The 15,624-nt window shown below is 50.4% G+C and overlaps 1 protein-coding gene across 1 annotated transcript; it reads left to right on the top strand.

Moving 5' to 3' along the window:
- Positions 1-620: 620 nt before the first annotated feature.
- Positions 621-4,590, top strand: PDX1 (pancreatic and duodenal homeobox 1). The gene is given in 4 exon segments (XM_027727198.2): positions 621-657; positions 660-742; positions 745-1,150; positions 4,001-4,590. Coding segments are annotated over 4 exon segments (915 nt in total). The 3' UTR covers positions 4,390-4,590.
- Positions 4,591-15,624: the final 11,034 nt, after the last annotated feature.

The raw sequence follows: 15,624 nt of genomic DNA, 5'->3' as shown, positions 1-15,624 counted from the left end.
CGCGGGAAAGGCTCCCAAATTTACCCCTTGGGCAAACAATCCACTGCCTATCGCTCGCTCTGGCGATAGCATTGTGGTCCTCACCGACCACATCCCCCCAGGCAGGGGTGAAAGGGCAAAAAGCCGGTCCTGGCCTTCACCCAGGGCTCTGGTATACGGGTCCCCCTGAGGAAGCGCCCGCTCGGCGCACTCTGCTCGTCCCCGGACACCGCATCCTTAGCCGAGATGCCCCCGCAGCCCGAAGTACCCTTATGCCAAGGAGCCGAATCTACCCAGCCCTCGGAGGGATTTCCTCTCCCTGCCCGAGGGGTGTTGGCTTATAAGCCGCTCCTGGGCAAGCGAGTGGAAGAGGAAAAAGGTGTATTTAGGGACCATCCCTCCCGGAGCGCCCTGCACTTCGGGGCAATCCCCCGACTCCCTACCAGGCCCCGTAAATCCCTCGCCGCGGGGCTCCTCATCCCAAAGCAGGGAGCGGCACCCGGCAGAAGAGCAAGGGGTCCTGGGGCCGGCCCGACTGAGGGCAAGGGGGTTGCGGGACCGGGGCCACACCGGGTGGCCTCTTACGGTTCGCGCCCCGCCCCGGAGGGCTGCGGGAGGGCTCACGTGGGGGAGAGGCGCCTATGGGGAGGCGGCGGGAGCCGGGCAGGGCGGTGGGGCCCGCGGGGCTGCCAGCTGTCAAAGAGGCATCCCGGGCTCCGGGAGAGGGAGCAGCCCTATGTGTCCCTAAGCTGAGAGAACCCCCTGACTCCGCTCGCCATGAATACCGAGGAGCAGTATTACGCCTCGACGCAGCTCTACAAGGAGTCGTGCGCGTTTCAAAGAGCTCAGGCGCAGGACTACAACCCCAGTCCCCCCGCCTGCCTTTACATGGGCAGGCAGCAACAGACTCCTTATTCCAGCGCCTTAGGGGCTCTCGAGCAAGGCAGCCCGCCAGACATTTCACCTTACGAGGTGCCCCCCATCACTGAGGATGCCGGGGTCTCCCACCTTCATCACCATCACCACCACGCTCATCTTCCTCCTCCCCACCAGGACGCGTTGCCTTTCTCAGACGGGGCGGACACGGGAGCTGTAGAGGAGCCCCGAGTGCAGGTGCCTTTCGCCTGGATGAAGTCCACCAAATCTCACGCCTGGAAGGGACAGTGGACCGGTAAGCCCCATCACCTCCCTCTGCCTCTGCTCCCCCGCTTCTCTCCCTCTCGGCGGTCAGGAACCCTCACTTGCACCGGTCCTGTTCCCACCGCTCGGATGTACTGTGGAGAGGTCCTGGAGGGTCGCTTCCTCTCAACCCTCCCCTCAAGACCCGCTGCTCTACGGCTGCTGCCGTTGAGTTTAACGCCGGGGAGGGAGCCGACACTCCCGTCCGTGCCGGCGGGCTCACCGCTCCCTGCGCCTGAGCAATTATTAACGAATTATTTTTCACCAATTAACTAATTGTGGTCAAGTTGAGACAATGTGCAAGTGCCTCCTGGGCGCTGCCGCCTCGCCGAGCACGGTGTGTCCGCGGTGAGCTCCGCGCAGGGGCCGGGTCCGCGGAGGGCGAGCCAGGGGTGCGGAGGCACCTGTGAGGTGGAGCAGGCGGGGAGCGGCAGGCAGGGCTGGCGGGCAGGGGACAGCCCCCACCGTGCGGGCGCGGAGCAGCCCCCAAGCCCCCGGAGCAGCCGCCGATCCCCTTTCCGCTGCCTCTAGGCTTTCCTCTGTGCAGAGCCCATCTCCCGTCCTGGTCTCTCTCTCCCACCCCTCCTGCTTCCCGGAGGGTTTTAGCCATAATTGCACCTTTCCAAGTGAAAAAAACACGGCAGGGAAAACAATGCACAAACGAAACAGAGCTGCCAGTGAGAGGAAGAAACTCTATCTAGGCAGAAAGTTCCGCTGCCCAACAATATTTCTGTCTCTGCCCTCACAATGTTATCGTGTCCTGCGCCTCCGTCACACCTATAGGGCAAATATTATATTAATGGCTTTGTTCAAATAGACAGTTGAAAAAAGGACCGGAGTATTAAAATCACCATGAAATAGTTTGGGAATTGCATGGGACAGACCGAGGGGGAGGGAAGAACAGGCGGCGATCCCCAATCTCCAGGGAGGCGTATCTGCCGGCAAGGGTTAGGAGAGCACGCTGTCTCACGCCGCGGACACGGAGGGAGAGATTGTGCCAGTGAGGAGGTGGAGGGGAGGAGAGAAAATCAGATAATTTTCATTAAGTTGAATGTACTTCTGGAACAATAATATACCAAAAAAAAAAAAAAAAAAAAAAAAAAAGAAAAAGAAAGAAAAAACCCCAAACTTTTGAACTACATCTTCTTTCTCTGTCTCCTGTACCCAAGGAATGACAAAACCAGCAGAAAAGAGAAACTTTCCCCGTGGAAGCCTAAAGCTCTCCCCTGTTCCCCCCAGCCCTCCCGGAAGGTGCAGGCAGGGGCCGTGCATTGCTCGGTCCGTGAGATGTGTGTACAGGCACACGCAGCACCGGGTCGTTCCTGCCGGAGCACTCCCGCAGACCTAAAGGGGCCCCGCGCTGTGCCGACGCAGCCCTCGTAGCCAAACCCCAACGTATTTTGTACTGTGTATGTGTCAAACTATATACCCCCAGGATTTATTTTTAGTGGAAACCCTTGGGATTTAGGCGTCCATGGAAGCTGCGGGGCTTTGCGTTGTTATTGACGGGGAAAGGTGACCAGAGAGGCCGCGGCCGAGCCCGGCCCTGTGCCACCCGCTGTGCCCGACTCCGGGCTCCGCCGCCGGCCCGGGGCATGCCGGCCGTCTCCTGGTGCCCGGCCTCCGACAGATCCCGGGCGTTCCGCCTTCCCAGTAGCACTAGTTTATTTTACAGTAATAGAACAATTTTTTTTTCCAGCTACAAACACATGCATACGGGTTTATACATAGGTTTAGATTTACAAATATTTTTATACATATACACATTGATTTTAATATATATTTATGCATATACACACATAATAGGATTTTTATCTGTAAACATTACATATATATTTAAATATATATTTAAATACATATATAAGTTATATACATAAGTTTATACTTACAAACACTGTATAAATAAATAAATATAAAATCATGGGAATAGAAAGATGAGCAGTGGGAGACTCCGCGTAGAACTCTTGAAATGACTGTGTCTTGCTATCTGTTTAAATCACCGTTCCCTACAGATGATATCACCCCCAAAAGCGTGACCAGCTGGGGTCTGGACCTGGCAAAAGCGGCCCGGAGTTTCAGTGCTCAGCTCCGGCCCCTCTCGATGAGCCGCCTCTATCACCTGCTCCCCAGTGCCGACGCAGGAGTGCGGCGGCCACGCTGGGAACGGCGATTGAGCTGCTACCGCTTTTTACGGGAACAAGAAACCCAAAGTTTCACCAACACGGCGAAACGAAGGGGCTCCAGTCCCGCTCCCGACCCGGCAGGCCCAACAATTATTGTTGCTTTGTTTTAGAGGTTTTTTTTTTGGTGCGTTGGTTTCGGGGGTGGTGGTGTTTTGGAGGAGTTATTTTTTTTCGTTTTGATTTCTCTGTGTGTGGCGGATTGTTGTTTGGTTTTCGTTCGGGTTTTTTTTGTTTGTTTTTGGTTTTGGTTTGGTTTTGTTTTTGTTTTTGTTTTTTTTTTTTTTTTTTTTTTTTAACACGAATGCAAGCAATCGTAACCCTGGATCCGGGACCCCTTCGGAGCTTTCTGTGACACGCAAACGGTGGCACGTGAGCGTCTCCCACAGCTCGAGGGACGGCGCTTCCCTGAAAATCTCATCCGAATTATTGTTAAAAAATATTAAATTATTATAAAATAAAATAGCAGCAGTTGTGACTGCAGCCACTAGCACCACCTCACTGCGGTGCCGGTGCCCAGCCGGAGAGCTCCCCGAGGCCTCTCCTTCACCCCGCTTGCTTCCCCCGCGTGTCCTCCACTCCGTGCAGAGGTGCAGGGATGTGGCCCCCCTAGCCCGATGGGGCACCCAGGCGGGCCGAGACTGACTCTCGCTTCTCTCCAGGGGGGTCCTGTGTAGTTGAACCGGAGGAGAACAAGCGGACGAGGACAGCGTACACACGGGCACAGCTGCTGGAGCTGGAGAAGGAGTTTCTCTTCAACAAGTATATCTCCAGGCCGCGGCGGGTGGAGTTGGCTGTCATGTTGAACTTGACCGAAAGGCACATCAAGATCTGGTTCCAGAACAGGCGGATGAAGTGGAAGAAGGAAGAGGACAAAAAGCGCGGGGCGGGCAACAGCAATGACCCCGAGCAAGACTGCGTGGTGACCTCCGGAGAGCTCCAGAACAAGGAGGATCTCCAGCCGTGCCCCGCCGGGAACCTGACCTCGGAGGCCTCCAGGGACCTTCTCACCCCCAGCCTAGCACCCAGAAGACAGCAGGACTCTCGATGAGGCGCGGGGAGCCCCACGCCCCGGGACGAGGAAAAGGATGGAATCGGGGAAAGAGCCGAGAGGCTGGCACAGGCTTCCCACCGCCCTGCTGTGCCGTGCCGTGCCGACGCTCTCCTGCCTTCCCCCGGGGAATCTCTGCCTCCACTCCGACGCTCGCGTCCTCCAAAAACTAAATGTTCAGCTGTAACAAAGAGAGGCTCACTGTGGGCCGCAGGGCCGGAGTAGGCCGCAGGGAGCCGCCGAGACGGCGGCGAGCTGTGCCCCGCTCCCCCGAGCAACCCGCACCACAATGAGCCCTACGGGGCAGCTTCCCCTGGGGAAGGCGGGTTTCGGGTGGCCACCGACTGTGTGTGCAACCCTGGGTGCACGGAGCGGTCTGGGAAGCGGAGGAGAAACGAGAGCACGCCGCCTTACTTCGAACGGCTGCCCGGTCGGGGCGCGCGTCCCGCCGTGTCCGTCGGTTCACAAGCGCGGACGCGGAGCAGAGCATCCCGGACCATCCACGGGCTGGCACGCCGCCGTCCCCGTCCCTTCTAGTGGCACCAGGGCATTGGCTCTACTGAGGACTCCTCGGGACTTTTACTTACTCCTTTGGAAACTGGAATCTGGTTTCTTTCGTTCTCTTTTGTCTTTGGGAAAGAAAGGGGCGGGGGGTGCGGGGGAAGAAAGAAAAAAAAAAGGAGAGAAAAAGTTTAAATATTAAAAAAAAAAAAAAAAAAAAAAAGCCTTAGTATCCTGCGGGCAGGATTTGACTACACCGATGATCTGTTCCCAATGACGGGCATAGGCAACCAGACCCTCCTCCGGGCTTCGCCAGCGGCTGTAGGGACTCTGAGCTGCCTGCCCGTGACCGTCTGGGCTCCGCGGGGGGCTCCGCGGTGCGCAAGGCTGCACTCGCCTCCTCGAGGGGCGAGTGCGAGCCCAGAGGTGCAAACCAAAATTCTCTGGTAATCTCCGGGAAACGAACAGAGGTAGATCGGCCTGCGAGCCGAGAGTGGGACGTATCTGGGGGGCTAGGGCTGGTCCCAGGTACATTGTCCTTTGGGGAAAAGCTCTTGCCTCTCTTCCAACCCTTCTGCAAGCTCGGATTCTGCCTTAGAGAGGAGAAACCTCCCTGCAGCACAAGCTCCTGTCCCAGCTCGGCTCCGCGTGTTTTTTCTCTGCAGACGCGACTTTACACGCCAGCAGAGGCTGGGGGCCCTCTGCCTCCCGAGGCACTGCAGAGCACTTTTCCTGGGTGTTATTTTTGTCCCGTCCTGGCGTGCGGGAAAGGCCAGCTCCTCTGGACTGGAGAGGAGAGAGAGCCTGGCCGGGGCTTCCCTGCGGGGAAACCCTCTGCGGGGGGTTGCGGGGACCCGCGCCGGCCGCCCCGGGCCAAGCCTTCTGTGCAGTAAGGAACAGCTTCCCCGTCCCGATAACGACGAGAATTTCAACTAAGTGGGGAACAAATCACATCCAAACTATAAACAGAAAACAACCCTTGGAAGGAAGCAGAAACTGTCCGGTTTTCTGTCAGTCAGGAGGATCTGCCTCCTCTCCTCGACGGAGAGGTTACTGCCCTGTACCCAGCAGCAGCAGCCACTCGAACATCCCTCGGGGACCGCCACAATCCCTCCCGCGCTGAGGGCCCGGGACGTGGGGGGAAGAAAAGGAGGAGGAGGAAGACAGCCTGTCACACCCTGACCAGACGATGATACCAGTCCCTCGGCTGAAAATGAGGGGAAGAGGAAGTAGCTTGGCACACCTCTTTGGTTTTTTTCCCATCTTACATGAGAGTTTTAACACTAAGGAGGAGACTCGAACTGAAGTTGTAATTTGTCTGTTGCTTTCCTTTCCTTTGGGGACATTAAGGTCTGTGTGCAAACAGGAGCATTTCTGGTAATTTTTCCTGCAACATGCCTGAGAAATTTATCATCCGAGACTGTATATCCTTATTCATCAAAACGCATTCAATGAGTGAGAACTTTTACTAATGATTATATAAGCAAAATTCGAATAAAGTTGTTCTGCTTAAGAAGCAAAACACCATAGTAATTAAAGTAATATTTCTTAAATTTTTGGGGGACATGAAACCGTTTTTAAACCTCAGTATTTCTAATCACTACCCATTAAAATTAATCTGTCACTTGTAACATGCAGTGGAACAATTTCCACATACCTATTACAATGTCTGGCACTGACAGACAATTGCAATTTGGGAGCCACTATAAAACCAGATCTAGCTGCAGGAAGTATGTCTCCCACAAAAAATACCACGATTTTATGCTATGATTTGTAGAGCACACTGGCCTGGGTGAGCAGCATACACTGTGGCTGAAGTGTTGCCTGTCCTTTCTGTAGTATAGTGCATTCAGTTTTGATTTTCTTTGTGCACTCATGTGAAAACAAAGAACTCACACAATTTATTTGAATCGTTTTTCCACAGTATCAAGGTAGTATTTTTATTAGTAGAAGTAGAATCAGACCTGTATAGTTTAGTTTTAATAAAGTATTTTTTTTCTGAGAGTTGGCATAGTTTATGGGTTTAGCACATACACACACACATACATATATATATTCACCTTTTTACAACTGCATCAATGTAACAATTAACATTAACTAAATCAAGACAGCTCTGGAATCTTGTAGAGCTAAAGATTCATGGTAACTTCACCTGACAGAACAGTCAACCCTACACAGTGCTGGAAAAAGGCAAGACTGACATGGAGAGTCATGCCATCTCACCAAAAATGGTTGCTCAGATACATCCATCTTCCTAGGAGACACCTCCCCTTATGAAATAGTTTGTGATCTGTATGTAATCACCTTTAATCCCAGGATAGGATTTCCACAAACATTCTAAAAATACTTTTAAAATTAGGCAAGAGATGAAAAGTGTGAGATGTCTTTTTATTTCCTTCTTGGGCAACAGTGAAATCCTTTAGGTAGGTGTGGGAGAGGTATGTCCCCAAGACTCATAAGTGTTCAGTGTTAATTATTTTAAAGAAAAGCTGAACTAGATTACGGGCAATTTCCCCCTCCCTGGCTCTGGCATCCACTGCACCACAAACTATGGAGACATCAGTTCTATCTATGTCTTCAGGGAAGATAGTGAGGATGAAAGTCTTGACTGAGCTTCACACAGGCAACATCTTTGCTCGGATACATCCCCCAACACTGCAGTGAAAGTGTTCTCCTGCTTCTGCACTACTGAGACATTGCCTGTTATTCCATGAAAGACCACAAGGCAGAACCTCTCCCTTTTCCAAGCAGAGCTGAGCATCTAAGGTGAATGGCTAGGCCAAACTCGGCAGAAGTTTGGGGCTGCTGGTATCTGGGAAGCTACATCTGCAGCTCTGGTTGGGGCCTCTGCTTTGGCCGAGGCTGGGCAAGGGAAACAGGAACTCATGCACACTCTGTGCTGACCCCTGTTTTACCTCCTCCCCCTGGGATGATGTTCCACGACCCTGCAGTGATGGCCATATGAAAAGTAGGATTGCAAGACTGTACTTGTCTCCTCCATTACAAACCCATATGTTTGCCTGGAAATCCCTCCATTTATGAATAATTATTTCCATAAATCAATTCTGAAAGCAGTGATTTAACCTAAGGTGTGAAAGTCTTTCCAGTCTGACACTGTACCTGCTACCTCCCACGCTGTGGTTGCTGCTGCTGCTATGATCACAGTTGAGCAGAAATGTTGCAGGCTGAGAGAAGAAAAATTGCTCAGGAAGACTTCAGTGATTTGAAGTGCAACAAGGGATGGGATGTTAGCCCTGCAATGATGTTAGCCCACCAAAGCAGGGACTGGTGGCCTGGGCAGTGCATCTATAGTCTGTTCTCCAGATGGGACAGAGTTGGCTGGGGGTTAAATGCTGGGGTTCAAGGTTTGTTTTGGGAATAGAAAGAAATGCCATTGGGTTCCCTTCATTCTTGATAGCTTATAGGGTTATTCTTATGAGACCTTTTCACATAAGCATAGGTAACCCATGGAAACACACATGCAAACATATGGCTTCCAATAAACTGTGACTCAGAAAGGCAGTTCCCTTCCTGCTTTCTTCTACTCTGGATGGGGATAAGAATGGCCAGATCTTCAAGGATATTTTTATATCAGTCAGGAATGTGTCTGGTTTAGCATCTAGGGAGGACAATGAAACATGGAAACACATACTAGCAGTGAACATTATCTACTTTCACTTATCTACTACTTCCATTCATTTAACATTTATATTTTATCTTCCTTGCTCCTGTCCCACTGGCTTCCAGCACCCTTTGCAGTATCTTTCTGTGCACCTTGCTAGCACCCATGTGCCCCAGCTGTGCTTTAGCTGCGAGCACAAAGAATGGTGGAGAAATGGGGAAAGTGCATGGAAGGAGGTAAGGTTTCTCCTAGCCTCCAGCTTTCTCCACCTCTTCTCCTCCTACCACTCGCTGTCCTGGTATGCAGCTCCTCTGTTCCCTAATGTTTTTGGGATCACAACATGTGCAGGAGCAAATAAAATGCAAAGGAAATGAGCTGAGTCCCTCTCTTTCTCCAGAGTGCCTCAGTGATGAGTCAGGCCTGGCCAGCCTCATTCATGCGGCAGGAAACTCAAACACGTGGTTCCTCTACTATAAGGTCCAACGCACTTGCTGCCTCATATCAGGGCTTGTTCCAGAAATCATTTGCTTCCAGCATCAGCACCACTGGAAGGAGGAAAGGCTGCAGTTGTGCTGCATCCCCATGAGGTGCCTTTAGGCATGTTCACAGGAGCCTTGATGTCTGGTTCCATCTGCCAGGATCCACTGGGCATAAGAGGCAGGGGCCTTGTCAAACAGGCATATCCTTCACAAACAACCCAAAAACACATTGGAAGGGAAGAAATTTAAGAGATGAGGGTGAGCTAGACCAACAGACCAGGAACAGAAGCATCTCAAGTAGGTGTGGAACACTGGCAAAGAGGGAGTTGCTGGGCTTTGTCTCATGAAAGAGCTGGTCTGGGTATAATGAGCTGGTGACAATGGCAGCTTCATTTTCTCCCTGTTCTTTGACCCAGGCTGAGGAAGAGAATAGCATCTGCTCAAAGAAACCTTGGCACAGTGTCCTTAAGATTAAAAAGTAAAATACATTTGGCAGGCTCAGAAAGCAGAGGTTATATCTCCAGGTTTGTATTTCCACTCGCAGGGCTAAACTTGATAGAGGATACTGGAAAAGTTGTCTCCAAGAGTGACTGGTAGCATGCTAGTATTTTGTTTAAGCAGGAGCAATGAGCTTTATTTATTTATTGAGCATTATTTATTTAGCTATTTGCATGCTTTGGACATTCCCTGTGGACCTCAAAGCACTGAACAGAGGCAGGCAAGGATTAGTGACTTCACTGGTGTAAGAAAAAGTTAGAAACGGGAAACAGAGCTCCCTTTGGAGACAACATGGGATACCCACAACCCTTTCTGGGAGACTAAGCTATCTCAGGACCAAGGTGGAGCTAGGGTAGAGTTACCAGGTACTGGACTGCGCAGAGACCTGTGTTTGAACACCATTTCCCTGGGCCCAAACCCTTCTCCAGGGAAAAGCAAACAGTTACCTGCTGGGAGCCTCAGCTGGGCGTGGCATCGTAGGGCTCCAAGTCATGTTTTGAACACAACCCCTCTTGGAGAGGAGGCTATACCTCTCCACAGCAAGCAGTAACAAAGGAACCCCCTTGCATCCTGGCTTTTAACCACTCTTCAGCACAACTGGTCAGGTCCTTTTGATTCAAACACATGCCTCTCACTCCCAGCCAACCTTCCAGCAGGGAGAGCTGATCTATCATGTGGTATGCCCTCTCTCCTTTTCGAATGCTAGGCCCTTGTTGGTGAGTCAGTATTTGGCTAAGGGTGAGACTGTGTGAAGTGACATTTCTCTAGATAAGCTGGCAGAATAGCAAGTCCTGGTTTGGAATTTTTTTAATCCACACTGTACACTGAATTTTTACCCCAAGAATGAAAATTGTCAAAAAGAGGTAGGAGGGGAAAGGCCCCTCTTCTTTGAAGGCATCAAATACTTTACCCTGGAATGAATGTGGTAGAACTTGCTGCTAAAGTCACAGCTGGTTCCTGGAGTTCTGATTGGAAACCTGCTCACAACTTCATCCTCTGCTGCCTCATCATCAATGTCTTGGTTCTATTCATCCCACAGACTTTAGTGAGACAGTTTTACTTCAAATAAAAAGATGTACATCTGATGTCAGGTGTGCAAGACAGCATTTTGAGCTGTGTATTACATTAGGTAGAGGTAAAGGTAGAGGAAAGGACCATAAAGCATGGAGCTGCATGACCCTTACACAGCAATAAAAGGTATTCCTTAGGAGCATCCCTGAAGGAGCAAAAAGAGATTTAAAACTGGAACTACTGAGCTTTCTGCTTTGTGCTTCTGCCCAAAGTAAGATCACTTCAGACATGTTGCTCTGTCCTCTTCACTAAGGCCTACATAGCTGCAGATTTTCCATCTTCTCAGTTCCAGTGCATCCTTATTCTTACCATGACTGCATTTCCCTAACATCCAACAGTTCTTACTTGTTGCAATTATAGCCCATTGTTTCTTGCCTTGTTAGCAAGGAGAGGACAGTGTGTTTCCCTTCTCTTTAAAACAGCCTCCCAAGAAGCCAAAGGAAAAGTTTTGGAGAAGAAAATTAAATTTTTAAGCAACTCCTGGCTTGTTAGAGACTTGCTAGAGATATTAGCAAGAGCAGTTTCCCGGAGCTCAAAAGCACAAGCTGGAGAGGATAGGCCTACAGGGCAAGCAGGGGAACAGTGCTCCAAGTAGTGATGGAAAGCAACACCATCAGTGAGTGGACAGGCAGAAGCATGAGCTGGCACTGCAAGCAGGAGGGGTCAAAAGAGAGGCAAGTAAAGGCTGAAGCACTTTGGTTTGTGGTGGGGAGAAGCCAGAGGGAGGCATTAACAGTGAAGAAAAACGGTAACTGATGTAATGCCAAGACCTCAACAGCTACAGGATTATGACACCAATGAGGTCATTATCTGGGAATGCTGTTTCACTTCTAGGGAACAAGTCATGATACAGAAACCAGGTGCTTTGTGTGTTTTACTTAGCTGTTAATTGCAACTCGCACCTTTCTCGCAGAAGCTTAATTTGCCCTTGTAATGTGGTGGTGTTTTCTCAAATTATCTCCACATTCCTCCTAGTCCATACACTGAAGAAAAGTGTTGTGATTCTGGTAGAGATTTCCATTTCCTGCAGTTTCTCTACAGTAGTGTTTATTCACTGTTACATGCAGGGCTTGTTCCAGCTGTCCCTGGTTATGACAAATCAGGTGCTTAGAATCCAGGTTGCTCAGGGCTCTACGTGAAGCTCTTTTTTGGCAAAATGTCCATAGAACTACCTCACAGTTCCTGGGAAAAATAATCTCAATTTGTTTATATGCAGGCACTGGAAATTGTCAGAAAAACTGCAGAGATGTGGGAGATAAAAATCCATTTGGGGTGGCAGATTTATGTCCTGCTCCAGCAAAGTTCCATTTGGTCCTATGCCTGCCTTAATCTCATACTCTCAACTTGGCTCTGAGAAGTGAGGTAAGCCACGCAGCAGCACTGGAAGCAATGGAAGATCTGAAAAATCCTGCCCTCCCAGACATTAAATGACACAGGGCTGGGAGCAGTGATAGCTTGCTGGAAAATCTTAGTGTCTATGCCTCTTCTCCAGAGGTGGTCACTAGATAGGTCAGGGCTTCATTCTTCACTGGTTGTAAACCTATAAACACTTGGGAGAGTGGGGAGAGGGAAGTTTAGGAGAGACAGGGCTTTTACATGTTAACATCACAACCAAGGAAGAGACCCACACCTGCTGACCATGTCAGCATCAAGTTGGGGAAGTCAGATCAAGGGAGATGTGGTGTTTCTTCTGCATGCTTGTGCGATGCCAGCCTGTCTCCATGCCTAGTTGTGAAGCATGGAGTAGAAGATGGAGGAGGATGCATCAGGAACTAAAAAACATCCAGGGAGAGACCAACTAAAGAGAGAGTACTTCCTTCTATGTCATAGAGAAGGAGTTGGAGCTGGGAGCCTGGAAAGTGGCATAGAGGAGGAGAGGAAGCACAGTTTGCTTTCAAGCCTCCTCTCCTTTATGGAATAAAACATGGGGCAGAAAGCAATGATACACACAGAGGAACTGTCAGGCAAGGGCAGAGCTGGAGACCACCAATGACTGGGCAGGAGCCAGAAAGCTGTCACATCCCAGTCTGAGAGCACAGTGGCATATCACATTCATCCAAAGTGCTAGTGTGCCCTGTCTGCTTGCTGTTTCTGTACCAAACAGAAGCAGCTGGATGAGATAGCTCAACTCAACAATCCAACAAAATATTCATTATTCTGCAAAAAGTGCCATCTCTTTCATTTGGGAAACAACTCACCCCACACCTGCATCTGCACTATCTTTGACACAAAGCAGGAGCTTCTGCAGGATATGGCGACCAGGAAGAGGCAGGCAAGGAAGCAGAGGAGAGTCACCCACAGGAACATGAATGAAGTGCAGCTGCTAGAAAAGTTTCCTTGCCTTGCTTAAGTTTCCTTTTGAGGCCCAACACATCTTGGATGTTGTCCACCTTCATTTCCCTGCTACCGCTCCAGAACATACTGCACTTTGCCAGTAATCTTGACATCTTCTACCATCTCTTAGATGGTCCCTGATACCCCCCAATATGCTTTCTGAAGCTCTCATTTACCCAGTGTAGAGAGGCATCCTGAACAGAGTGGGACTAAGGGAAATTTGATGAAAGAGAGCCTTCAGACAGGCAGAGATTGTTCCAAGTGAGGGCATGGAAGAGGCATGAAGCCAAGAACCAGTAAAGGAGATTTAGGCCGTGGTCCAAAGATAACTGCAGCCAGTGGGACTGATTTGAATGGGCTTTGGCCTAGATTCTTGGGCAGCAGCTGTAAGGGAGGATACCAGGGGTATAAAGTGTGTGAACTGAGGACAGAAAACTGAGGAGCATGGATTTGTTCAGCCATTCAAGCATGGTTTATGTAGGACATATAATGTCTTTCTTCAGTGCCACCAGAGCTCTCCAGATGGTGTCATAGACATTTGCAGATTCCGCTCCATGTGGTTGTGTTTTACATTACAGCAGTGCCTGAAGAAAGGAAAAACACTGCAGAGAGAGGAGGACAAGTGGAATTGTGCTTGGTGCTGCCATGCTGCCCGGTGGGAAATGGATGTTAACCGGTTTCGAAACTCCTCACGTTGATGCCTGTTGGCATAAGCCCAGGAAAGGGAGGGAGGATGTGCCAAACTCTTCTTGTGAGGTCAGATCAAGGCAGTACCACAGTTCCGAGGTGGTAACATATTTCCCACCGCCAGGTCTGATGTCTGCGATTCACCTCCTCAGGCGCGACAGGCATGGGGCATGGCAGTAGCCCAGTGGAGCATGTGGGGCCTGGCAGAAAGCCATCCCCTTATGGAGAGCCCCACTGCCAATCCTCCCGAGGCCGGCGGGGCCGGGACGGTACACGGAGGGAGGCAGGGCCGCGCGGAGCTGCCCGGGGGCCGTGCGGGCTGTGCCACACCACCACCTGCCGGCCCCGCCGCGACAGCGCAGCCGCTCCCTTCCTTTCCTTCCTTTGCTTCCTCTGCTTCCTTTGCTTCCTTTCCTTTCCTTCCTTCCTTCTTCCCTCCCTCCCCTCCTTCCTGCAGTTGCAGTGCTGCAGTGTCTCAGCACAAGGAGAAGTGAAGGGGGCATGTGAATGGCAAAGAAGAGGAGGGCTGGGCGATGCAGGAAGCAAGTAGAAGGTACTTGCTGAGCAGATGAGCAGCATAGGAACCACAGCTGGACTCTGCTACAGGTTGGAAGTGATCAGCTGTGGTCCCAGACCTCCCCGATGCTAAAAGCACACGCTCCTGGAACATTTCCCAACTCAATTCCAGCCCCACAGCACAGAAATGCTGCAATGAGAACAGTTTTGACTGTGAAGAAATAGTTGGCAATTCTCTGCTGGAAGCCGACGGCTCAGGTTGCTCTTGGTCAGTGTGCCAGCAGGTTGGAGTTGGCAGACAGGTTTTGGCAGCTGTCCCCATCCTGATGGTTTAGCCCTTCGAAGTGCACAGGCTAAATTCTGGACAATAACAGAAGACATCACTTACAGAAGACTCCTGTAAGTTCAGCAGAGCTGGAGCATCTACCCCAGTTCTGCTGCTTTTACCTTCCTGCTGAGGAAGTAAGCAGAAAAGAGTAGATCTCCTGGAACATTTCACTAGGTGTGTTCACATCTCTAGGAAGCCAGGACTTCTTAAAAGAAAAACAAGTATGAATGCCTTTCTGGAAGTGGGTTATGTGATTTCAATGCCACTTAGGAATCTGAGGCTACAGCTACACCCATAAATTGAGCTTCACTCCTCAGTGCTGAGCCCAACTGTCGCCACATGGTCTATATGCAGATGACTTCTCTGCTGCCCTCTAGGACAGGGTGACTGCACCCAAACCTCATTCTGGGGACAGTCTTGCTTGTCCTAACTTTCAAACCATGCCCAGAAGTTTCCTGGGCAAGCAAACTGGACCATGTTAGCCATTTACAAACCCATTTGATTGAGCTGCAGTGCCCAGGAATATTTCTTGGCACTTTTCAACTTATTAGGACAGATGTAGGTATTCAGCCTGACCTTCACTTATTATATGGGTGACTTGACAGCAGCAAGGAAGATTTCTGCCACCTAAGCTGGTTCCGGGTGACTTTAGAAAACTTCCATGAGAGTGAAGAAATGCCTCTACATTGAGCTTGACTTTGTGAGTCAAGTACTCTGCCCTTGGGTTTTGATGCTGCAAGATGCCAGAGCAGTGAGTATTTGTGAGCCAAGCTGAGAGCCTCTGAACCAGGACTGACTTGAATTTGCTCTGCTGAAGACATCTGAGCTCATGCTGATTTGGGAGAAAGCAGTCTTATGTCTTTTGTAAAACTGAACGCATAGAGCGTGATATTCACAAAGGAAAAATATACTGAGTGAGGTTAAACATTTGAAGTCAGATAAAAACACACTGCTCATTCCTCCAGCATGAATCATCAATTTGTGCTGACGTGCTCCTAACATTTCATACTGGCCCTTGCTTTTCCCTGGGCTATCAGGAAGGGACTGGTGGGTTGAGCAGATTGGGTAGACAGGGAAGGGAGTGGCATGGTGGAGCAACATGAAAGACCTTCCTGGAAAAGAGCAGTGGCTGCTGGGCTGTTACTCCTTCCTGTCTCTTTTTGTGGGCTCTGCAAGCTGTCGTGGCGCATTTACTTATG

This window comes from Pipra filicauda, unplaced genomic scaffold (assembly GCF_003945595.2).
Source record: "Pipra filicauda isolate LSUMZ 115617 unplaced genomic scaffold, ASM394559v2 scaffold50_size3627746_pilon, whole genome shotgun sequence".
In the NCBI taxonomy this organism is placed as follows: domain Eukaryota; kingdom Metazoa; phylum Chordata; class Aves; order Passeriformes; family Pipridae; genus Pipra; species Pipra filicauda.
The sequence above is the reverse complement of the archived record's forward strand: the minus strand, read 5'-3'. Positions and strand labels throughout refer to the sequence as shown.